Genomic DNA, 25,406 nt, shown 5'->3' with positions numbered 1-25,406 from the left:
TTGTAAAATATTAGTTTACTTTGCTTTTTTATGTTCCTTGATGTTAATAATCTTTAAAATAAACATTAATTCAACATAGCCTATTTTAACTATATTATGAAATAGCTCCTATACCCCATGGATTTCAGGCTGGATTTTTTGGCACCATCAAAGGTCTATCATAAGGAACCTATTGGTAACCATTTCATTGCTGTCGAATCTGGGTTTTTTTTTCTATGAAAATTTGGCCATCTCCTTTAGTAGGATAGTTCCACGGTCTAGTAAAAATTACTAGTCCGTGGATAGTTGATTGGACTTTTTTTTTAATTTATTATGTATTCACTATCACATTCTATGTAAGTACGATAATTATGTTTTGTTTATAAGCTATTAGCGTTTAGATAGAATACGATAAAAAGTGAATTTTCACATAGAATTTTTTTAATATAAGTCTGACAACCAGTCTTAAGGAAGAGGTCTAAAGTTTAAAATGGTTTGAGAAGTTTTACAGACAAGTCAGTTAAGCTTGGGTTTCCTAGGAAAGCGGTGCCGTCATATAGCGGCCGTCTTATTACGGACGCAAATAGACGGTCGTCTTTACGGTGATTACATGTGGAAAGTTCCACGGCCGTTTTAACACACCGTCATGAACTTTTTGTTAGTTGTATCATACTTACTAACCTGTTTTATTTAATATTTCTCAAATTTCACAACACCAATTCTGTTTTAGTTGACTTTTCTATAATCTTTACTTTTTATGTTAGATATTGCCTTCGTGGTTTCGAACGAAATCTATTAAAATTTCGTCGTCCTCGCTGCTCCAAGTGCTGTAACAAATTTTTGACGTTGTTCCGAAAAAAAAACACAAATACGTATTAAAAAAGCTTCACCGCTTTCAATAAAACGTTCACCAAACTATCTGACACCGTCAAGACGGCCGTCATGCAAATGGCGGCACCGCTTTTTGAAGTTACGGCGTCAGTTACCGCTCTCTAGGAAACCGCCCCATTTCGTTTACATAGACAACGTTCTGGTGATGTCTTTCACCGCTGTATTACGGTCGCTATATGACGGCACCGCTTTCCTAGGAAACCAAAGCTTAACTCCATGGAAAATATTGGCACTCCTCTGAAGATGAATAGTTGGGAAAAGGCTAGGCTTATAATATGATGTGGTATATACAATTTTTGGGGAAATTAATCAAGGCACATTTATGCTTTTTCAATATTATTAGGTACCATTCATTCAATACTTTAAAATTGTGGAATTTAATTAAACTAAAATATTTAAAAAATGGTTATTGTTATTTGGTTGGTAGTGATTTTTTTTTTAACATGGTAATACAGAAATCATATGACAATCATTTGAGTCCGTCGTATATTTCCGAACAAAATGGCTGTAGCCATGGCTCTGTTTTGGGTTTCTCTTGTTTTATCAGTAATCGGTAAGTACATTTTACATATTGCAATTGTATAAATGGTTGTTCACACTCATTATATCATATTCCTTTATTTCAAGGCTCCAATGCTGGGGGAGAGTTCAGTGTTCTTCATAGTCCGGAATCCCTTAAATTCTCGGGTTCAGGAAAAACCATGGAAAGTCTCCTGAAAGAGATCTTTTCAGCTGCACTGGGACTCTCCGTCGAAGAGGTATGTATAGAATTGGGTTAAGGTTAAGTTGGTATACTCTGAAAATAAATTGAGGCTATTCTGATATCGATAAGCGCCCCGAAGTAATCCAGAAAAGGCCAACAAATACACCTACTCTGAACAAATCCATCTTTTTTATCTAAAATTAATAATGAACATTGTGAAGAATTTACGGTCAGATGACACATCTGAGAGGCGGATTTTTCTGGCTCACTTTGTCAAGACTTAGAAATAGCAGTAATTTAAGGATAGGTGGTAAATATACATCTTGAGAAGTTATTGAATAAAATCTATTGTAATTACAGAATTCAGAATGGAAAGGCATGTATGTCATGGATCCCTTCAACACACCGGAAGCCGTTGTGGAGGTTTACATTGATGGTGTCTCCAGCCTTGGTGAAACTGTAAGTGTTATCATATATTTAAACTTACTTGATTGGCTCTTGATAGTTAATGACAACCTATTCATTTAGACACCCTTATTTATTCTTTCAATAAGACATGTAAGTAAACTATTAATATTTTTCTTAATCTTTAAATTTTTTGTTAAATATTATACCTAAAACAAGAAGCAGTTATGTTCTATTATTCACATCAATTAATTAATTTTTGATTTACAGGCAGGATTAAAGTCCAAAACCTACCCTCTGATTGTGAACGAGTACGAGCCAGACACATTCCAAGGTGTTAAACACAGGATCAAGCAGCGCTTCACTAACGGTGGAAACAAGATCGCTAATGTCAAGTTATATGATAGCAATGAGGTTCGTAACTAAACAACTTAAAATCTCATAGACTAGTGTATTTTCTGTCCAGAATTTAATACACGTATTTTGTTTGCAGCTCAACACCGAGGAATTCAAGAATGCGTTTGGTGATGTGAAACCTCCCAAAGTTCCCAAACTGAATTTAATTCACTTGAAGTACACAGTAGATGAAGACTATCACTTCATGAATGAGCTCGCTACTTTGAGAGCTATCATCAAAAAGGTAAAATAATAGATAAAATATTGCCTATGTTACTGGGTGATAATGTTACTTCCCAGCAGTGAAAGAATTTTTCTAATCGGTTTATTTGTTTTGGAGCTTTCAACCCCTTGTGCGGGACTATACTTGCGACACATAATTGATTTTCTATTGTGCTCTAATTACACTGGTCAACAAATTTTTGCCACATAAACCAGACTTCACTTTTTAGGATGTTTTCAGTGCGCTGAATCCAAATTTGGCTTCAGAATTGTCCTGTTAGCTCGGGATTTTGAGATATTCTAACCGAAAAGCGCGAAAAACGCTGTTTTAACCATTTTAAGGCCTATGTAGATTGGCGAGTTTTTTTTTAACCTGAAAAGGTATTCAAGTAAAACTCTCATATAATTGTAAATACTCAATACATATGGATAAAAACTTGTTAACTTCAAATCGCAATATCTCAGTGAAAAAAAAAGATATTTGAGCAAACTCAACGCCATTTGAAAGAAAAAGGCTTGTTCTCTGAGACCCCTTGAATACTTTTTCAGGTTAAAAAAAAAACTTGCCGGTCTACATAGGCCTTAAAATGGTTAAAACAGTGTTTTTCGCACTTTTAGGTTAGAATATCTCAAAATCCCAAGCTAACAGGACAATTCTGAAGCCAAATTTGGATTCAGCGCACTGAAAGCATCCTAAAAAGTGAAGTCTCATTTCTGTGGCTGGAAGTTGGTCTAATTTTGTTAACCAGTGTTACCTACATATGCAGAGGCCTCTAAATTAGTCAAGCAAAAGCGTAACAGACAATAATCACAATATAATGCTAGATATGAGCATTAATACAGCGTGCGTGTATTTTTAATTTAACTTGAAACCAATTTATTTGTTTACAGATTGAGAGTGGTGCTATTGTTCCTGATAACATTATTGATTTCTACAACTTCCGTTTCCGTTCTCTGCATGCTCTGTCAGACTACCATGGACCTAGCTCCCTGCAAGCTAAAGAAGCCAAAAAATTGCTAGGTAAGGTTTTATTTATTACTAGCCGTTTTTCCGCGGTTTCACCCGCGTCCCGTGGGAACTACTGCCCGTACCGGGATAAAATATAGCCTATGTTACTCGTGGATAATGTAGCTTTCGAATGGTGAAAGAATTTTTAAAAACGGTCCAGTAGTTTTTGAGCCTATTCATTACAACCAAACAAACAAACAAAGTTTTCCTCTTTAAAATATTAGTATAGTTATCCTCATAGATAACTATACTATCATGTCATATGTCATACTATCATGTTTATGGCTACATCATGGTAAATAATCGTCGCCATTTTTTAGGGTTCCGTACCTCAAAAGGAAAAAACGGAACCCTTATAGGATCACTTTGTTGTCCGTCTGTCTGTCTGTCTGTCTGTCAAGACCCTTTATCTCAAGAACGCGTGGACGTATCAAGCTGAAATTCACAGGAAGTACTCAGGTCTATTGTCCCTTTAAGCTGTGAAAATATCAAACTTCTAAGCCAAGCCAATCAAAAGATACAGCCGATTATGTCGATATTTTAAACAAATTTTCGACACTCGCAAAGGAATCAAAACCTACAGGTTTCTTCCCGTAAACTCAGAGTCTTGAAATTTGGCATGAAGCATTGTCATATAATGCAAATATTGGAAAAATTACGAAAATCTCATTTTTTTAGTTATATAATGTAAAAAAAAATATTTTAATAAAATGAAACTTACTACCTTATTTCTCACGAACGAATAAAGGTATCAAATTGAAATTTATACCAAATACCTAGGTCTATTGTCCCTTTAGGCAGTGAAAAAATCAAACATCTAAGTTAACGCGATCAAAAGATACAGCAGTTATACCGACACCTTAGACGAATTTCCGTCACACGCTAGGGAATCAAAACCTACCCGTGAACTCAGAATCTTGAAATTCGGCAAGAAGCAACGTTATATAGTACAGATAAAGGAAAAATTGCGAAAATGATAAATTTGAAGTTACATAAAATATTATCAAATCAAATATTTTCCTCATTTCAATGGGGAATTTAAACGACCAAGTTTGACGGATTTGAGAAATAATTTCTTTGTAGTAAAAAAGTATACTCGCCGTTTATTTCCATTGTCATCAGGTCAGGATCTGATGATGGAAATCCTGAGAAATCGAGGGCAACTATCAGAAATTGTAGGCATGCATAGGATTAAAACTTGATTCTCAGATGTATGTCTGGTGATACTATCAAACAGTGAAGGTTTAGAGCTTTCTTGATGATGGAGACGTGAGAAAGTCGAGAGAACTCCTCAACGGTATGATTTAGTAACGTCGTGTTTGGGCTTATATTATTCGTATTGACGAGAACTTTTCACAAAAGTTAAAAATAAAATCTTTTTACAAAAAAAAAAACAACTTCTAAAAACGACAAGAAAACTGTTATTATGCATCGGTCTAGATCTCGGTGGTTAAACACATATAGATGCATCCTCTAGACACCGACTTCTAGACCGATGCACCTAACATCTTTTTAATTTCTTTCTTGCTTTTGTTTTCTTGTTGCTTTTTTATATGTTTGAAGTTGGATTTGTTTGTAAAATGCTACAAAATAAAATAAATCCCACTTTATAAAACAAAGAAAGGGACAGAATTACACTTTTGTCAAGGCTAGAAACATAAAGCCAGCAGCCCCGAATCCTCTAGCAGTCGTTGTTACAATTCGACAGTTACAAGTCGTCAGGCAGTTTCGAAAAAAACCTGAAACTGGGGCTCGTTAGGTGATTAATCCCTCAAAAATAAAAGATCCCATTAGTACTGAATTCTCATCACCTAAAATAAAATAAGCTCCAACACAAGGTTACGTTATAAATTGTAAAGGAGTTCCCATAACTATATCTGATCTTTGCTATCGATCCCACAATGGCAGTCAAAACCTATCTATGTGGAAAGTTGCGGTTGGCGCGAGACTCACATTTTATCTATACAGGATTTGTACGGAACCCTCGGTGCGCGAGTCCGACTCGCACTTGGCCGGTTTTATTTTTTATATAAACCCAAATAATAACTCATTCAACCTTTTTTAATGCAGCCGAAGCTATCGAAGACCTGAGCCAGGCATTTGTGGCAGCTTACGATGGCTCCGTGCTGGTCACGGCTGTCACTACAGACGTTGCTCACACTCGCCGTCCCATCCGATCCGTCGATACCCCCGGAGCTGATGGCAAACCCGTCGCTCAAGACTTCGAGTGGCAATCTAAGGACCTTAAGGCGGTAAGAATAAAAACATTAAAGAATACTTTTAACAGATAATAAAAGCGACTTCAATAATAGATCCTGCCCAAATGTCAAACTTGAACCTCCTTTTTTTAAACCAGCATCTTTTGAAAAACAAGAATAAGAAAACGTTGAGGCTCAGAATGTCAACTTCCTAAAATGTCCCCTGGTACCAAAATGTCAACTTCCCATAATGTCCCTTTCCCAAAATGTCCATTTCCCAAAATGTCCCTTTCCCAAAATGCCGCTTTCCCAAAAGGTCCCCCATTCTTAGAATTAAGCGTTATAACCCAACTAAAAAAAAAACAATATAATAATCAAAGCAGACGGATCACAATCCATACAAAATTGCCCCACGTCCTATAACAATGTGACGTATCTCAAAAAAAAAGATAAAAATGTTTAAAAAAATATGGCATAGGTACTCTCTAATTCATATATCTAATTTATATAATTAGAATCCTGAGCGATAGCGAGGGAATCAAAAGAGCACAAGGTGAAAAATCTTTGCACTCGAGTGCAACACGTAACTTTTCATCCCACCTCATCGAGGAAATTATTAAATGCAAAAAAACAAAATGGCGCGCACATATGAGAAAAAAAAAAGTTGGGTTATAACGCTTAATTCTAAGAATGGGGGACCTTTTGGGAAAGCGGCATTTTGGGAAAGGGACATTATGGGAAGTTGACATTTTGGTACCAGGGGACATTTTAGGAAGTTGACATTCTGAGCCTCAACGTTCTTACGTTGAGGCTTAGAACCACCTGTATGGTATACCCTATCAAACAAAAAAAATAAATATCTTTTTTTTGAGATACGTCACATTGTTATAGGACGTGGGGCAATTTTGTATGGATTGTGATCCGTCTGCTTTGATTATTATATTGTTTTTTTTTTAGTTGGGTTATAACGCTTAATTCTAAGAATGGGGGACCTTTTGGGAAAGCGGCATTTTGGGAAAGGGACATTTTGGGAAATGGACATTTTGGGAAGTTGACATTTTGGTACGGTAGACCGCACATCAGTGGTAACTGTCATGCACCTTAACTCAATAGTAATAAGTACGATTTTCCTATAAAACTGTTACCACTGACCTGAAGTTGACTGTACCAGGGGACATTTTAGGAAGTTGACATTCTGAGCCTCAACGTAAGAAAAATCGACTTTGAACACTCACTCTTCACAGCTTCTAAGACTAATTCATCAACATCATCAGCCTATCGCAGTCCACTGCTGGACATAGGCCTCTCCAAGTGCACGCCACTGAGATCTATTTTCGGCTTCTCGCATCCAGCTGACTAATTATGAAAGATAAAAATAATCTATAGTTTCTTTTGTCAATCAATGATTTTATTTCATTTCAGAATAACGACACTGATGACGGCTACAATGCTGACTACCCTGCAATCTTCAACATCATTCTTTGGTTTGTGGTTGTAATGGCTTTCAGCCTCATTGCTATTGTCTATGCTCTGGCTGACATGGACCCAGGAAGGGACTCCATCATCTACAGAATGACTAGCACAAGAATGAAGAAGGATAATTAAATCCTTCACTCTGTGTTAAAAGTTCATAGCAGTATTGTATTAGAAAATCCAGTTGATCAACGTCATGGAACCAAAAAATCGAATGTTCCATCAAAAATAATTTCAATATTGTACATAATTTTGTTTATTGGTCATTCTGTAATTATGTAACATAACAAGTAAATAATGTTTTATATAGTGTTATTTTAGTTATAAATGAATCATTTGTTGAATACCAAACCATTGTTATTTATTTACAAATTAAATTATATAAATGCATACCTAGCCTAAGTAAAAGTACCATATACGCAAGTTTTTCGTATCACATCTTGGATTAATCTCTGCATAAATTGTATTTTATAAAAGCCGGTTTCCATCCGGTACTATTGAGTAGCTTGGTTTACATTCCTGGTACGTAAAATGAGTTGAAAATGTTCTCCCAAGATTTCGCCTATTTTCTTGCGCGAAAACCAAGCTGTATTGCTTTTTGCCGAGTGTGCATGTCAAACACAGTTATCAGTCAATAGCTGTGTGGGATATATTGCTGTTATTTATAATTAAAAATAATTGTTCGGAAATAAATGTAAGTTCAATTGTAGTTGTGTGATTGTATTCTATAAACCGATTGTGTAAATAAACGTTAATACCTATACACTCGCACTCTTTTAATGAATTAAGCTTAAAAAATATATCTTTAGAGTTGTTCTGTGTGAGTTAAAAATGTAGAATACCATTACAATTTGGTTAAAATAAAATACATTCCTTGAACCAATTCGATTTTATTTCATTTCTCCATTATTATATAGGAACAAGGAATGTTATGTTTATGAATGCTCTTTCCTGCGACAAGGGGGCATCGCAGATTTCGATTCATACAAATAATACTAAGGGTGACGACCCCTTTCCGTCTTTATATACGTAGTTGCGTACTGCGACCCTAAAGTACCTAATTCTTACATAATAATAATAATCAGGTTGTCTAACAAGGTCGTGTGCGTTCGCGCAGCGGAATGTTGTTGAATTTAAAGATTTTAATTATGCAGATAATTAGTGTAAGACGTCCTATAATTGTGTATGGTAAATAAAAATTTGTGTATGCAGCCATTGTGGAGAAATTCACCAAAAACAGATTCCGCTGGGCGAACGTTGGCAAACATTGTCCTGGCGGAACTTTTTTTAATCCATAGACTTTAGAAGAAAAGAGATGTGTCCGAAAATTAGTGTGTATTTGTGTATAATTGATTATGTATGAATGAAATCAGTGCATGCATAAACTTCGGAGAAATTCAAGTTTCCGCTACGCGAACGTTTGGCCATTAGCTAGTTTTCATATAAAGCGCTTACATAGAGAGCTGTAGATTTTTACATACGTTGTTTTGAATTTGTTTATATTTGTTTAAAAAACAGATTTAGAAAAAGTCGTAGGGTTTAAAAGATAAAAATATAAACGTAAAATACACTTATTAGGTCTTAGTTCTTAAAGCATGCAGTTTGGGGTCTAGATTTTCACGTTTACACAAACCTTGTAAGTGTCTCCAACATGTTGCCAAGTATCAATGATGTTCCGTTAGTAATTAAAAAGTTATAGGATATTTTACCATGAACAGACCACTGTTTACAAAGCAGTCGAATATCACGACGTTCTAAAGGAATTGCGTGGTAAAATGTATGCCAATAATTAGTTTAATCATTCAACTATTCACTTGCAAAATTTCATGTCATTAAATTCAGTAATTAAAGAAAGACAATTATAATACTGACGGAGCATCGAAACCCTACATAATCCGACTAAGTTCGGATAGCTACAAAAAAGCGGCCGTGCCATATGTCTAAGCAACGTTCTTAACTTGGTAGGTTAGTATTTATTAATATGGTATAGTTGCGTACACAAGCGTTAGGAAAAAATAAAACAATTGTATTTCTTGATTGAAAAATATTTTTTAATAATAATGAACGCACACAACAAGGGTGTGCGTTCGCGCAGCGGAATGTTGTTGAATTTAAAGATTTTAATTATGCAGATAATTAGTGTAAGACGTCCTATAATTGTGTATGGTAAATAAAAATTTGTGTATGCAGCCATTGTGGAGAAATTCACCAAAAACAGATTCCGCTGGGCGAACGTTGGCAAACGTTGTCCTGGCGGAACAATCCATAGACTTTAGAAGAGAGTGTCCGAAAATTAGTGTGTATTTGTGTATAATTGATTATGTATGAATGAAATCAGTGCATGCATAAACTTCGGAGAAATTCAAGTTTCCGCTACGCGAACGTTTGGCCATTAGCTAGTTTTCATATAAAGCGCTTACATAGAGAGCTGTAGATTTTTACATACGTTGTTTTGAATTTGTTTATATTTGTTTAAAAAACAGATTTAGAAAAAGTCGTAGGGTTTAAAAGATAAAAATATAAACGTAAAATACACTTATTAGGTCTTAGTTCTTAAAGCATGCAGTTTGGGGTCTAGATTTTCACGTTTACACAAACCTTGTAAGTGTCTCCAACATGTTGCCAAGTATCAATGATGTTCCGTTAGTAATTAAAAAGTTATAGGATATTTTACCATGAACAGACCACTGTTTACAAAGCAGTCGAATATCACGACGTTCTAAAGGAATTGCGTGGTAAAATGTATGCCAATAATTAGTTTAATCATTCAACTATTCACTTGCAAAATTTCATGTCATTAAATTCAGTAATTAAAGAAAGACAATTATAATACTGACGGAGCATCGAAACCCTACATAATCCGACTAAGTTCGGATAGCTACAAAAAAGCGGCCGTGCCATATGTCTAAGCAACGTTCTTAACTTGGTAGGTTAGTATTTATTAATATGGTATAGTTGCGTACACAAGCGTTAGGAAAAAATAAAACAATTGTATTTCTTGATTGAAAAATATTTTTTAATAATAATGCCACTATCTACGATAAAAATAAATCTTCAATTAACAAGTACTTCTCTATTTAAATATCCGTGTACAAAAATATTTTTATTATTATTACTTACATAAATTACTTGACTACGTGATTAAAAATAACGTTAATAAACGTTACGTATTTTTACTAAAATGTCGTAGATAGTGGCATTATTATTAAACAAATATTTTTCATTCAAGAAATGCAATGGTTTTATTTTTTCCTAACGCTTGTGTACGCAACTGTACCATATTAATAAATATACTAACCTTCCAAGTTAAGAACGTTGCTTAGACATATGGCACGGCCGCTTTTTTGTAGCTATCCGAACTTGGTCGGATTATGTAGGGTTTCGATGCTCCGTCAGTATTATAATTGTCTTTCTTTAATTACTGAACTTAATGACATGAAATTTTGCAAGTGAATAGTTGAATGATTAAACTAATTATTGGCATACATTTTACCATGCAATTCCTTTAGAACGTCGTGATATTCGACTGCTTTGTAAACAGTGATCTGTTCATGGTAAAATATCCTATAACTTTTTAATTACTAACGGAACATCATTGATACTTGGCAACATGTTGGAGACACTTACAAGGTTTGTGTAAACGTGAAAATCTAGACCCCAAACTGCATGCTTTAAGAACTAAGACCTAATAAGTGTATTTTACGTTTATATTTTTATCTTTTAAACCCTACGACTTTTTCTAAATCTGTTTTTTAAACAAATATAAACAAATTCAAAACAACGTATGTAAAAATCTACAGCTCTCTATGTAAGCGCTTTATATGAAAACTAGCTAATGGCCAAACGTTCGCGTAGCGGAAACTTGAATTTCTCCGAAGTTTATGCATGCACTGATTTCATTCATACATAATCAATTATACACAAATACACACTAATTTTCGGACACATCTCTTTTCTTCTAAAGTCTATGGATTAAAAAAAGTTCCGCCAGGACAACGTTCGCCAACGTTCGCCCAGCGGAATCTGTTTTTAGTGAATTTCTCCACAATGGCTGCATACACAAATTTTTATTTACCATACACAATTATAGGACGTCTTACACTAATTATCTGCATAATTAAAATCTTTAAATTCAACAACATTCCGCTGCGCGAACGCACACAACAAGGTCAACTCTCAAGTTGCTAAGTGCTTGCGTACCTACATTACTAAGTGCTTCTTGTTCATACTGCTGTAGCTAGTGGAACGAGAACCAATATCAAGGTCTCTGTGTAGTTGCATTATTTCAGACTGGGCTATTATTTGAACTACGGACTAGAATAAATACTCAATATTTTTTTACACCTACGACCTAAGAATAGCTTTCATAAAATAAAACCACATACAATTATTAGAAATTGTTATATTTTATTGATTTATTGTTTAATTATTATAAAAATATTAAATTATCATAGAGTTAACTACATATATTTTTATCTTCTAAGTTAGTACATGAATATTATATTTCACTTAAATAAAATAATTAGATCAATATAATTATCTACTCACTTTAAACTAGGCACGTTATATTTTAAGGCACAATATTAAATTAATTAGTTCTTTAAACTATGCGTATTCTTAAAGCACGACAAGATCCTATTCCAAATATTTAATTAAAACAAACAATTGTTAATAAACGCAATAACTGCTCCAAAAATGGGAATGAATTTTGTACTTCTTTGGGTCTGCATTAATCGACACAGATTTTGTTTAAGGAATTAATTACGTAATAGTAGATTCAAAAGTAATGGCAGTATAATATTTTAAAATTAGTTCTTTTATATTAAGATTTTTTTGATCTTGTTGAATTTGCTTTATAAAGCCGGATTCAACGTCGGATGGTGTAATGATGCGCACGACGCAGTCTTCGTCGCAACTCGGCGGGGAACTTCTCGTAGCAGCGGCGGCAGGCGGGGCGCTCGTCGTACTCGTAGAACTTACTCCTTGTGCTCAATGCTGCGTCACACACGGAGCACGCGAAGTGGTGCACACACCAAGCTTTGTTCAGAGCCGTGAACACTGGAAAAAAATAATTAACCTAGATTTTGCTCAAGACTTCGTTTGTTTGGAATTTTTACTTTGAACAGATTATTATATTGTACATATAAAATATTGATAAAAAGTTATCGCTTCCTGAATAAACCGTTATGTGCCAAGTTTCATTCAGCATCAATTCGCATTTATAAATTCGGTAAGAGAAGTAAGAATTGCTAAGATTAAAATTAATAATTATCTATATATAAATTTAACTTACCATCACCAGCAATCACTTGGTTGCACACATAACACAAGTTTCCGAATAATTGATGATAATGCTGTTCACAGTAGGCAAGACCCTTCTTTTCGTAGTGGCGATGGCCGTGGAATGGCTTTTCACATTTGGCACACACAAAGTGCTGAAAGAGGAAATTCAGATTTTATTATTTTGCTCAACCTAAACATTTACAATAGAATAATGTTAATGCAGCTAGTAACTCATTATACAAACCTCAACGTGCCAATGTTTTCCAAGGGCAGTAACAATCCTCTCTTCAATTGGACGACGGCAAGCGCCACAAATAGGGATACCCATTTTATCATGGCAACGAAGGCAGAAGAGGTTGTTCTGAAAACAAAAAAGACCGAATTTTAAGGAACCAATAGTTGTTTAAAGCGTGATATTACCTACAGATTTTGTCAGTTAGCATCTTATGTAGGCCTGCTACTAACATCTATGATAATTTTAATCTTACCACATCATTGGCAGCATATCCTGGGCGGTGCTTGACCTCCCTAGCGGTATGATCGAGCTCAACACCGCACGTGGCGCAAGTGAAGTGGTATCCGTGGTATACCTCGCCCCGGTAACGCAATGGCTCACCGTCAATAACTCCACTATAATGAAAATTAAGAAATACATCAGGATTGAGGATTGAAATGATCACGGAAAGAAAGGATTATCTGTGCAAACTCTAAATTAAAAAAATATAGGCAAGGGCAGTCAGCAGAGGGTACTGTTCCATTATGTTTGGGTTAAATAACACATCTAAATGAGGTATTAATACTAAAACTTTAAAATTTACTCACTGGCACTTATGGCACATGTAGTTGAGCAATCCATCAGCCTTAATACGCGCGTTACAGGTGTGGCACAGTGCGCGCCCACCGTTTTTAATAAAACCTGCATCAGCCAGTTCTACATTACATTCCTCACAACGGAAGCACGCTGGGTGCCAGTTGGCGTTCATCGCTTTGATCACGCGACCAATCACAAATTCGCCTGAAATTACGGAAAAATCAATAAATTTCCTGGAGTGATGAACTATAGGGAATAACATTTCTTCACAACGGTCCTTTTTTTTGTAGAACAATGAATGATTGTAATTTTACTTACAACTGTGTTATGTGTTATTTTGATTGGTGTACCAATTCATGAATTATACATCTTTACTTATGTTAATTAAGTTATAATGCAACCTTTCACACTGCATGCAAAGAAGGTATGCTGAAGCGAGCTAGGGCTGCAGAGTTGTTCAAAAAAGTTACTGCAGGCTGGCATGAAAGGCTCCAGAAAAAACATCTTGGGTTTTAGTCAGTAAGAGTGTGACACTCCCTCATGTTGCACCCAGTGGTAATCATTTGATGATTTCACACAATAAGTGGCATGTAGAAAGATTCTGGTAAAGTCATAATCATTTGCCAACCTAGCATAAATAAGGACAATTAGAAGTAACTATTTGCAATAAATACCGCATTTTCCGCAACAAGGAGCGAACAGCACTTGGAAATCGCGCTCGCAGTATTTGCGACCTTCAAACTCGTAGAAAATCCCTTCAGGGAAGACACGGAAACATTGGGCACACCTGAGAAGTAAAAATATTTGTTTATATATGTACACAGTATTTTTAGCTGAATCCGGTTAGACTGGAAGCCGACCTCAACATAGTTGGGAAAAAGGCTCGGAGGATTAGGATGATAATGATGGTTTAAAGCATTATTTTAAAGGTGTTAAGGAACTTACACAAAGCAGTTGGTATGCCACAGTTCTCCATTGGAGTTCACAATCTTTTCATTAGCCTCAAAGCCATCCCCACAGCGGGTACAGAACATATTGTCCAGCGACATTGTTGCTAATCTATAAACAAACACAAAAATTAATTTACTGAACACTCTTTTTAGAAAATTGTAGACCTGCTTCACTTTTCTCCTGTTTTTTTTAGTTTTTGCTTTAGTACATAATTAAATTTATGATTATGAAGACTAGCAATTTCAAGGATTTTATAGATTTTTTTCTTTTTTAAAATTTCTCTAGATAAAGTGGAACAGGTACTAGGTATGGTTATTACTAAGATCATAGTTATTTTGTTTGTAATGGTTAAAAGGCAGTATTTTCCTGGTGATGCAACAGGAAAATTTTTATTTAATGTGTGTTATTTAAGCATTTTAAGCCTGTTGGTTGTTTGCATGAAAATTTTGATATGGAGATATTTCTCAAATAAAAGTGAGCTATCTAGTATTTTAGTATGATGTATGAAGACATTAATTTGACATTTGGAAATGTTATGTTTTGTGTAAAAAACTGCTTAGTTATCTTGTGAATGATTTCAATTTTTTTACTATTGTCACACTGTAATTTCTATTTAATCATGCTCAATAAACAATATACTAAGACAAATTCAAATCCATGTAGTTGTAGAATTAATTTAATAAAATCTTTAGATGTATTTAGCTACTACATTATGGAAAGCCTGAATTACATTAGAAGCCTGAATATTAAGTTTATTATTGTGCTGTGGTGTTCCCTTATGAACATATAACATCATTGATGATATACATATATAGAGGTGCCTGTTATGAGCAATTAATACAAGTAGGTTAACCACTCCCACGTCCCACGATCTCAGATGCAGCTTACCCTGGCATTTTCGCCTTCTACTGTTTACTACGTAAAATAACACTTGTTCTTCAATATATGTTCTGTCAAAAAGAAGAATTGTGTGAATAAAAAAAGCCTCAACCCTTTACCTGATCTCTAACTTTACGATTTCCAGGTATCCCAATAGATTGATACAAATAGAAGTGATGTAATGCTGTCAAAAATAGTTGAAGCCACACATGAATCAAAGAAATTGTTTACTTACGTGGTTGGGTTTCACAGAATTTAATACTTTTGTTCTTAATCAATTTGTTAGAACATTATAATTAAGTTTTAATCAACGATTCACGCACTCCACATAAAACAGAAACAATTCTCTGAAAGGAGTATTTTGGTGATGAATCAGATGAATGACAAATATTGACAATGTCTGACAAATAATCTGACTGACAGATGTGATTCATTGAGCCAAGAACTTTTTGGCAAGTATGGAGTGAATAATTCCGTTCGTGGATAATAACTTCTCTACAATTATAATCAAAAGGTAAATTGTAACCTTTTGTAACGATGAACACGGTCTAAGGGAGATGGTTAATTAACAAAATCAAGTAGTTGCGAGTTTTGGCTTCAAATAAATGTTAAGTTATTGATCCTGTGTATAGCAATACTGGCTACGAGAGCTTGCTACATAGACCTGTCGCTCATTGACATATAAATAATTCTAAGCTCGATGCTGTCGCTACAAGCTCCTGTCATTTCTGTCAAACCAACAATACATACAACTGTCAAATCCAACTGAAGGAATTGCGCCAAAAGGATTGTTGAATTTCTTGCAATTCTGAATTCTCTTAAACTCTCAAAACGATATTTTATCACCACAGAACGTTACAATGGAAGACAACGCTAATTTGAAAGCTGTGAAGGAATTGATATTAGATGAGCAAAAGTTAGTTACCTATATTTCTATAAGCAAGGAGCTATGTATTCACGTGAACGAAGCAAAATCTTTATTATCTCAAACAGTTGAAAATCTTAGAAAAGCATATCCAGAAACTGTGTTTAGCGTATCGTATATCATTTCTGGATTATTAAATGACAACAGTGGATGCCTAACTGTATGTCCTGAAGAAGACTTAGACGCACTCAAGAAAACATTCAAAATTATATTTTATCAGCATGTTTATTGCGTTAGTCGAGGCCCCAACTCCGTTGATAACGTTGCGTTGACTGCTGTGAACAAATTTGAAGATCTCACTTTATGTACTGGATTAATAAGGGCTAATGCTTGTACTAAACGGACAGATGATGAAATAGGAAATTTGAAATCCAAAAATCTTCCAGTTTTTAATGAACCGAAAACAGCAAACATAAGACAGAACTCTAAGAGCGTAGTTAAAGAGGCCAGTAAACATGATACACTAAAAAAGGAACCTGAAGTTAAAATGGAGCCCAATATAAAATCAGAAATCCCCTCACCAAGAAAAGATACATCTAACAACAAAGCTCCTAATAGTAAACCAAACAATAAAACAGCTTCAAAAGGAATTGCTGGATTCTTTAGTAAAGTTAATGGAGATTCCAATAAAGCTAAGAAACCTAAAGTTCAGGAATCTGAGATTAAAGTAGAGAAGGATGTAGCAACTGAAGCAAAAACTGTTGAAACTAAAATATCACCAACCACAGCAGGAACAAATACTTCAGCAAAGAATGGGAAAGATAAAGTAAACGCTAACAAAGCTCTCACTCAGATTAAAAAGAATGCCAAAGTAGATAAAAAACGTAAAAGACTTTTACATGTGTCAGATAGTGAGAGTGAAACTGAAGATAATGATCCTTTCAAAAATGAAATGGATGTTGATCAAGACTCTGAAGATGAAATACCTCCAACACCAACCGTAAATACAGTTAAAATAACCTCTGGTATAGTAAATCCTAAAAAGAGGAGAAAGATTGTGGATAAAACTTATACTGATGAGGATGGTTATATTTTGACTAAGAAAGAAGAAGTTTATGAAAGTTGCTCAGAAAATGAGGACGAAACTAAAGAGAATTCCAACCAAGTTAAAGAAAATGGGATACAAGTTAAAGCACCTGTTTTACATGCTAAAGAAAACTCTGAGCAAGTTAAATCAATTAAAACTGAATCATCACCTCCAGAGAGTAAAAGCAAGAAAAAGAAAATATCGCCACCACAGAAAGGAAAACAGCAGACAATTAACAGTTTTTTCAAGAAGGCTTAAAATAAATATAATAAAATGGTGTGCCTTAAACAGAATCATGTATATTAATTACTGTTCACTCATTTTATGTTTGTGGAGGGAAAACAAACTCAATTAAGTATGTTTGAATTTTATTGTTGTAACATTATTTTTCATTAAAATCACATTTCCAGAGTATTCGCATTTATCTTTTGGTACCAATAGCCACAACCCAATCTGGATGTACTTGCACGTCTACTAGATATGAACATTTTGTGTTGTAGGTTGAAGACTGGACATCTTGGCTCGATACTTGCCTGTTAAAAAAGTATTTTAATTAGTAACGAAAGGCTCTAATTGCCTAGATTTAATTTCATAAAAACAAAACTTACTTTGACTTAGAGTTACAATCGGACATAATTTTGACAATGCCATCCATGCCAGCTGAGCACAGAAGAGAATTATCGACCAATGGGTCACTGGGATCTGACAAGACCCTATTTGTCAAGCTAGGTTTCCCAACAGATGACCAATCCAGTGCAGTAACTTTTCCATGATGACCTCTATACTCATGAATACAGGTACACGCTGCTAAATCCCACACTTTGATTTTCTTGTCATCTCCTAGAACAAATAAAAATTGAAAGTCAATTAACATAATGTTATCTTATACCTATATAAAATTGAATTGCTGTTCATTAGTCTCACTAAAACTCAAGAGTGGCTGGGCCGATTTGGCTTTTTTTGGTTTTTAAATGTTTGTAGAGGTGTAAGGAAGGTTTAAACGATACGAAGTTTGTTTGGTCAGCTAGTAATATACAAAAACAGTACCAGCACTAGCTAAATGAGCCCCAGAGGGAGAGAAGGCGAGCGTCCGCACGACCCCGCGGTGTCCGCACAGGATCCGCACCAATCGAGCGTCTGATACCATCCATAAGCGAACCGTACGGTCAGCACCACCAGTTGCTATATATGCTTCATTTGGGTGAAATTTTACACACTGAAAAATAAGTAAAAAAGAATGATATGTATGTATAATGAAGAATTTCTTTATTAAGAGTTTCTAGTTTCTACCCTGTTTTACGAATTCAACCCGAGTAAAATACCATCAAACTGAACTGTGACTTAATACTTACTGTGACCTCAGACATGTGACCAACAAATATCCGAATTGGAAACGTTCTACTAAGAGACCACAGCTTTGCAGTCCTGTCGTGCGAGCCGGTAACAAACAGTCCACTTTTCGAGACATCCATACACCATATTGGGTAGTTATGACCCCTGTAATTAGATAGCATAAATAATAAGGTTTAAACATTAAACTTAGAAACTTTCATTTCATTTTCATTCAGAGAAGAATGTTTAATGAACCTATAAATTGCAGCACAGGAATAATCAGTCAGCCTCCATGCTCGAATAGTGTTGTCTTGAGAAGCTGATACCACTAATTCTTCTCTTGGGAGAACACTGACAGCTTGAATTGGTCCAGAGTGCCCTCTCAATGGCACTCCTGCACCTATTTGTCTAAAAGTAAAAATAAATGAATACACATAGTTAAGACTTTGTTTAATTTTATGCAAAATCTATTTTGAATATATTTAGCTAACTTACAAGGTATTATCATCAGGCACTAGCTCATGTGGTACAAAACATGCTAGTTCAACTTCAGAAATATTTCGATTGACACGTCTATTTATATTGTTTTGTCCAAGGTCCCACAATCTGATCTCAGAATTACTGAATCCTCCACATAACATATTACAGTACTCATCTGTTTTTGCACAAATTAAACTGAAAAGAAAAAACATGATATGAGTGTTAGTGCCATCTATTTGTTGTGATTTCAATTACAACCAATGTCTTTTATATAATACTTACTTAGTATCTGGAGCTGCTATTTTGTACAACTTCAAAGGAGCTGTTGATTCTCTGACCCCTTTGATTGCTTCTTGAAGTTCCATTAGCTCTTTATCAATACTTATATATTCTGCATGTCCATTACATTCTGCAAAAATATCTAAAAGTTTTTAATGCATCGCTACGCACCGCAGTATCTATAAAGCAACAATAATTATCTTAGACTGTACCATTTGTATCTATAATTTTTTCTTCAGAATTAGTTCCAGTGACACTGATTTCGTAATCCATTTCTTCTTCGTCATCTTCCTGTAAATTTTAAATCTGTTAGATTTAATTCATATTTGCTTAACAAGAAACAGTGTCCTGAGAAATTAGTGGTAGATAAATAAAATTAACTCAAGCTTAAATAATAATATAATAATAATAATACATTGTCATCGGCAGGTGCCATAGTTCCCGTAGTTTCCCCATTCCTAGTCCATTAGCATCCCATCACAATAGCCCAAGTAGTTTTCATCCATAGTTAGCAATAGTTTAGCACAGAACCGGGGATTGTCCTTGGGTATATTTCATAGTGTATACAGGGATAATCGTCGGTTTTGTGTCACCATTTCATTAAAGTTGTCTCAAAGGGGCTTCAGCGTGTTGGCTTCGGCCCCACGTTCGCCTCCCAAAAATCCGGGACTCTATAGTCCCGAGGTATGGTAGAGACATACAAAATAATAATAATAATGTCTGGACACATTTTCACACACGGTTGGTTAGTCCCATGGTAAGTTATTAATTATCTTGTGTTATGGGTGCTAACACAACTGATAAACTACATATAGCTACATAATATATACATATTGATAAATACATATTGTATTTTTATTTAATATGTATATATTATAAATACAATATGTATTTATCAATATGTATATATTATATATTGATTAATACATATTAAAAAAAAAAATTTTTTTTTCAAAGAATATAATGGAACTCAGAGGAATTACAGAACGCATAGCGATGCTCAACATAAAACTAAATGAAGAAGAATGGTCCATTATACAGGTATATTCACCAACCGAATCAGACAAAGAGGAAGCTGAAATTTTTTACGAACAGCTCCAAAACACCATTGAAACCGCACATAAAAACGTCATAGTGATGGGAGACCTCAATGGTCAAATTGGAACACAAAAAATAGGAGAAGAACAGGCTATAGGACAACACGGTTTTGGAACCAGGAGCAAAAATGGAACAAAGTTAGTGAACTTTTGTCTCCAAAACAGATTAAGTATTCTAAACAGTTTCTACAAAAAGAAAATAACAAACAAATGGACATGGATTTCACCAAACGGACTCTACAGGAACGAAATAGACTTTATTATGTCAAATAACCGAAAGCATTTTAAAGATTTGTCGGTCATAAAAAACCTAAATTTCAACACAGACCACAGAATGGTGCGAGCTACAATGGCAGGAATACTTCCTAAAAAACCGAGACGTTTTCATGACAAATACGCAGTTGCTCAATATACTGGCGAAACAGAAGTTCTTCTTAATAATCTCAAAACAGCACTAGACAGCAAAACATCTCTACAACTAGAAGAAAAATACAACAATCTGTTACACCAACTAAAAACGGTAACGAAGAAAACAAGCACACACATGAAGAAAGAAATCTCACCAAAAATTAAGGAACTAATAAAGAACAGAAAGGAACTACTTCAAGGAAATACAACTCAAGACAGCCGTAGAAGAATTTCAGAAATTAGCAAACAGATAAGCTCACAACTACGTAGAGAAAGAAAAACAAAACGGTCGAATACACTGAAGAACTACATTGAAAAAACAGGAGGAGTAAAAAAGGCACTAAAAGAATTAAATTACAAAAAAGATTGGATACCAAACATGAGAAATAGAGAAGGCAAAAACACGGGAAACAGATTAGAGATACTAAAACTTGCTACAAATTTTTACCGAACACTGTACCAAAGCCTAGAGATAGAGCATGTTGTAAAACATTATGACACACCCACGAACGAACAGGAAATACCTGAAATAATAAAAGAGGAAGTCATAAGAGCAGTTAGGACACAAAAGAATGACAAAGCTCCAGGATCTGATCTTGTTACAAACGAATTGTTGAAAATAACACTACCAGTGATTGCCTCGAAACTCACACAAATATTCAACGAAATTATCGAAACGGAAAAGACTCCTAAGGATTGGACGAAATCAACCATTATACTGCTACACAAAAAAGGTGACAAAGGAGACATAACAAACTACAGGCCCATAAGTTTGATGTCGAATATGTACAAAGTGTTTTCTAAAATTATACTATCCAGGATTGAAACCACTTTAGAAGAAAGCCAGCCCAAAGAACAAGCAGGATTCCGCCGAAACTATTCAACCATTGACCATATTCACGTCCTTAGACAAATACTACAAAAATATAAAGAATACAACAAGACTTATTATCTAGCGTTTGTAGATTATAACAAAGCATTCGACACAATAGAACACGGATTTATCTGGGAAGCATTAAGAACGCAGGGTGTACCAACAAAATACATACGGATACTCCAAAATGTATACACAAAAAGTACGGCACGAGTAAAACTGGAAGCTTTGGGCGAAGAATTTCCTATCAGGAGGGGCGTACGACAAGGAGATCCTATCTCGCCGAAACTATTCTCAGCCGTTTTAGAAATGGTATTTAGAAATCTAGATTGGACGAATAAAGGTTTAAATATAAATGGCGAATACTTGACCCACTTACGTTTCGCAGATGATCTAATCATATTCTCTGAGTGCCCAAAAGCTCTTGAAATAATGCTGCAACAACTAGCTGATGAAAGTGGGAAGGCAGGCTTAACAATGAACCTAGCAAAAACAAAAATTATGTCCAACTCTTCACAAACAGTCACCATTAAAGTTGACGAGGAGGAAATAGCATATGTGCACGAATATGTATATTTGGGACAATTAGTATCCACCACGGACTGCATGAAAAAGGAAATAGAGAGAAGAGTATCTAACACATGGAAAAGATATTGGTCACTCAGTGAAGTAATGAAGAACCAGGAAATGCCGATTAAAGCAAAAAGGAAGGTGTATAACATGTGTATCCTGCCATGTCTACTCTATGGGTGCCAAACCTGGGCATTGACTGAACACCTGGCAAACAAAATAAAAGTTTGTCAAAATGGAATGGAGAGAAGCGTAATAGGAGTCAAAATAAGAGACCGAGAAAAACTGACAGATATTAAAAGTTTAACTAAATTCAAGGATGCATACATAACTTACAAAGAACTAAAGTGGAGGTGGGCAGGACACATGGCAAGAGAAAAACAGGAAAAATGGACTAGGCTGGTAACCGAGTGGTGCCCGCTAGACGGCAGGAGAAGCAGAGGCAGACCAACCAAAAGATGGGAGGATGACCTCAAAGGAGTGGCGGGCCCTACATGGAGTCGTACAGCCAAAAATAGAACGGAATGGAAAACTCTGGAGGAGGCCTTTGTCGTAAGACAAGTTGAATAATTGCAGACTGTAGTTATAAAGATTGTAAACATTCTGTATCAGATTCAACAATAAAGGCTTTTTATTTATTTTATTTATTAAATACATATTGTAACACCCAGACCACGGCCAACAAACATGTTCATCACACACATGTTCACCGTACCGGGAATCGAACCCGGGACCTCAGGTTCGGCAGTCTGGCATGGTGACCATTGCGCCATCGAGGTCGTTAAATCTTAAAGCTAACACTTTTGAAAATGCTCAAGTCTTTATCAAGTCACCACAGTACCAAGAGGCTTCCTGAAACAGTATAATGTCACATGTGACCTGCCATGGCTTTGCCTATACATAAAAAAATCTGTAAATTTTTTTTTAGTGTATCACCCCAGCATTCTTTGATTTATGTGTGATGGTATAGGTACTTACAGAATTCTTTTTATCTGGGTCATTATTAATATCAATATGAAACCATGTTTGTAGCACTTGTATTAGGAGAACATGTCCATGTTTAGCTAGATAAGCTTTTAACATATTCAATGCATCTTGGGACAAACTGATATCATATTTACAGGACCTGGAAAAATTATAGCAAGTATATAACACAACTTAATTTATTGAAGTAGCTTATTCCATCATGAAATGCTTGTTTTATTTGTTACCTGAAAGCGGCAATGGATGGTCGAGTTTCAACCTCCTGTAATGTGTAAATTGATCCAATATCATCAAGTATTTGATTCATATAATCCTTCTCAGGTGTTTCATTGTCGATTGTGCCATTTTGTAGGGAATTGAACAACTGCTCCAAGCTGTTTGGCCTGTACAATGCTGATGGTAGGTTACCATCAATTGGCTGATGATACGATAAATCTTTTTGTGGTAATGTGGCAGAATGTCTCTTAAGAAACATTTGGGCAGGCCCACCATGTCCTCCTCTTAACATCTCCAGGTATAAGTGGCAGAGTAAAGGACATAATAATCCAAGAAGCTCATTTTTTACCTTTTCTTGCTTAATTTCTTTAATAAAGTTTACAAACCTAAAAGCAAATATGAACAAAAATATTTTATTTATACCAAAGATACCTTCATTTCTGTTACGATGAAGGAAATCTTAATTTCTTTTACAATAAACAAGCTTACCTTGAATACTGTAAGTCGTATTGACCAGAATCATTGTTAATGCATGAAAATAAGATTGAATTAGCGCGACTTGCTTCACATTGAACAATCGTTGCTACAGCCATTTGGTCAGCACTTCTGCTCAGATTATTATTATTATTAAACACGTCTATGTCCTGAAAGCAAGAAAACATTTATAAGTATTAAATTAAATCACTTTTGTTAACAGAACTTATTGAGATTGTAGTTGAACTTACAGGATAGTTTCGACGTTCTAAGTAGGATGTGACCGCAGCTTTAATTGCATCATTTCTAGTCTTTTTCATTAAAGACATCAGTTTTAAAATTATTGGTATTAATAAATAACCAAAACAACAGTTGATTTCTTAAATTTGTCATTCACAAATAATCAAGAGTTGATAAATAAAGAAATCACAATAACACAACAACTCGGTCGCAAGAATGCTTGTTGGTTGAAAAGATAACTTCTCCTGTCAGTTGTCACTTTGACAGCTAAATGTAGCCGAGTAGGTATACCATCGATATATATGTACTACGTACTAGATAGAACGTTCCGAACAAAAAGCTTACCACACTGAACTGCACTGCAGACTATGCAGTGCCCAAAATGGCAAATCAGAGCGATTTTGACACCTGCGTCAGATGGATGTCTATGAAACGACAATTATAAAATAGAAAATACATATCAAGGTATAAACTTACACATATAAACTATTCGAGAGTCAAGTTAGTAAAATTACACGCTGTTTATGCTATTACAACGCTTGTATATCATACTTTTCATTTATAATTCAATTTTACAAACATGCATTAATTTGTTCCCGCCCGCCATCTTAAATTATGGATTAAGAAAATCGTGCAGAAACAGATGTGCCATAAAACTGGCAGTAGGTAAAATATCAATGAAAACAGACTTCACTTTGTCATGGTATGTTCTTACTTTCAAGAAAAAATAATTAAATTCGCGAAAATTTATGATAGCCCTCTTAAGAAAAAAATATATAGTCGATGTCGCTGTTCCGCATGACGAGAACCTTGTGAAAGCTGAGAAAGAGAAACAAATAAAGTATCTCGACTTAGCGCACGAGGTTGTCGCCATGTGGAGTGTCGACACGGCTGTTGTTGTGCCGATTGTCGTTACGGCCAATGGTTTAATAGCCAAGAGCCTCGACGAACACCTCAGGAGGCTCTCGTTGGGCGGCTGGATCAAGGGACTGATTCAGAAGGCAGTACTCCTTGATACGGCACGTATTGTGAGGAGGTTTCTGTCTCTGGGACCCTAACCACCGGTACCTTGGACCCTGTGCCCGATATCGGTGGCAACCTATTTTTTATATTTTTAAATGTTTTTTATTTTTATATTTAATATTTAAAAATGTAAATTATATGTTTAAAAATAAATAAAAGAATAAAAAGTTCCTGGTTTTAATATATGACATGATTTTGCATTCAATTAGATATAAATAAACTTTTTGATATATTACATGATTTTGAATTCACTTAGATATAAACTTTTTGAGTAATG

At 35.0% G+C, this 25,406-nt stretch overlaps 4 protein-coding genes across 7 annotated transcripts; 2 read left to right on the top strand and 2 right to left on the bottom strand.

Annotated features, from left to right (window-relative positions):
* Positions 1 to 1,265: 1,265 nt before the first annotated feature.
* Positions 1,266 to 8,039, top strand: LOC110379963 (ATPase H(+)-transporting accessory protein 2). Its single transcript, XM_021339811.3, has 8 exons — positions 1,266 to 1,423; positions 1,498 to 1,628; positions 1,934 to 2,032; positions 2,249 to 2,392; positions 2,472 to 2,618; positions 3,488 to 3,617; positions 5,676 to 5,857; positions 7,226 to 8,039. Exons 1-8 carry the CDS (start codon positions 1,372 to 1,374, stop codon positions 7,406 to 7,408), a joined length of 1,068 nt encoding a protein of 355 aa, XP_021195486.2. The 5' UTR covers positions 1,266 to 1,371; the 3' UTR covers positions 7,409 to 8,039.
* A 3,624-nt stretch (positions 8,040 to 11,663) lies between these two features.
* Positions 11,664 to 15,620, bottom strand: LOC110380423 (LIM and senescent cell antigen-like-containing domain protein 2). Of its 3 annotated transcripts, XM_049837222.2 has the most exons (9): positions 15,436 to 15,620; positions 15,210 to 15,271; positions 14,316 to 14,429; positions 14,045 to 14,157; positions 13,382 to 13,574; positions 13,048 to 13,189; positions 12,804 to 12,920; positions 12,570 to 12,711; positions 11,664 to 12,334 (listed from the first exon to the last, which is right to left on the bottom strand). In XM_049837222.2, exons 2-9 carry the CDS (start codon positions 15,215 to 15,217, stop codon positions 12,144 to 12,146), a joined length of 1,020 nt encoding a protein of 339 aa, XP_049693179.1. In that variant the 5' UTR covers positions 15,218 to 15,271; positions 15,436 to 15,620; the 3' UTR covers positions 11,664 to 12,143. The 3 variants fall into 3 exon arrangements, with proteins under 3 accessions (XP_049693179.1, XP_049693180.1, XP_049693181.1); XM_049837223.2 differs by lacking the exon at positions 15,210 to 15,271 and having other exon boundaries at positions 15,436 to 15,619; XM_049837224.2 differs by lacking the exons at positions 15,210 to 15,271; positions 15,436 to 15,620 and adding an exon at positions 15,320 to 15,338.
* Positions 15,621 to 15,908: 288 nt separating this feature from the next.
* LOC110379575 (DNA polymerase delta subunit 3) lies at positions 15,909 to 17,564 on the top strand. Its single transcript, XM_049837221.2, has one exon. It carries the CDS (start codon positions 16,061 to 16,063, stop codon positions 17,408 to 17,410), a length of 1,350 nt encoding a protein of 449 aa, XP_049693178.2. The 5' UTR covers positions 15,909 to 16,060; the 3' UTR covers positions 17,411 to 17,564.
* LOC110379560 (TAF5-like RNA polymerase II p300/CBP-associated factor-associated factor 65 kDa subunit 5L) lies at positions 17,509 to 24,356 on the bottom strand. 2 transcript variants are annotated; one of them, XM_021339279.3, is made up of 12 exons: positions 24,118 to 24,356; positions 23,882 to 24,036; positions 23,404 to 23,778; positions 23,171 to 23,318; positions 19,456 to 19,534; positions 19,247 to 19,385; positions 18,980 to 19,159; positions 18,740 to 18,892; positions 18,505 to 18,649; positions 18,200 to 18,368; positions 17,761 to 17,992; positions 17,509 to 17,685 (listed from the first exon to the last, which is right to left on the bottom strand). In XM_021339279.3, exons 1-12 carry the CDS (start codon positions 24,193 to 24,195, stop codon positions 17,574 to 17,576), a joined length of 1,965 nt encoding a protein of 654 aa, XP_021194954.3. In that variant the 5' UTR covers positions 24,196 to 24,356; the 3' UTR covers positions 17,509 to 17,573. The 2 variants fall into 2 exon arrangements, with proteins under 2 accessions (XP_021194954.3, XP_021194962.3); XM_021339287.3 differs by having other exon boundaries at positions 19,247 to 19,373.
* Between the last annotated feature and the right edge of the window lie 1,050 nt (positions 24,357 to 25,406).

Source organism: Helicoverpa armigera, chromosome 14 (assembly GCF_030705265.1).
Source record: "Helicoverpa armigera isolate CAAS_96S chromosome 14, ASM3070526v1, whole genome shotgun sequence".
Lineage (NCBI taxonomy): Eukaryota > Metazoa > Arthropoda > Insecta > Lepidoptera > Noctuidae > Helicoverpa > Helicoverpa armigera.
Note: the sequence above shows the minus strand (reverse complement) of the source record. Positions and strands in the feature narration are given on the sequence as shown.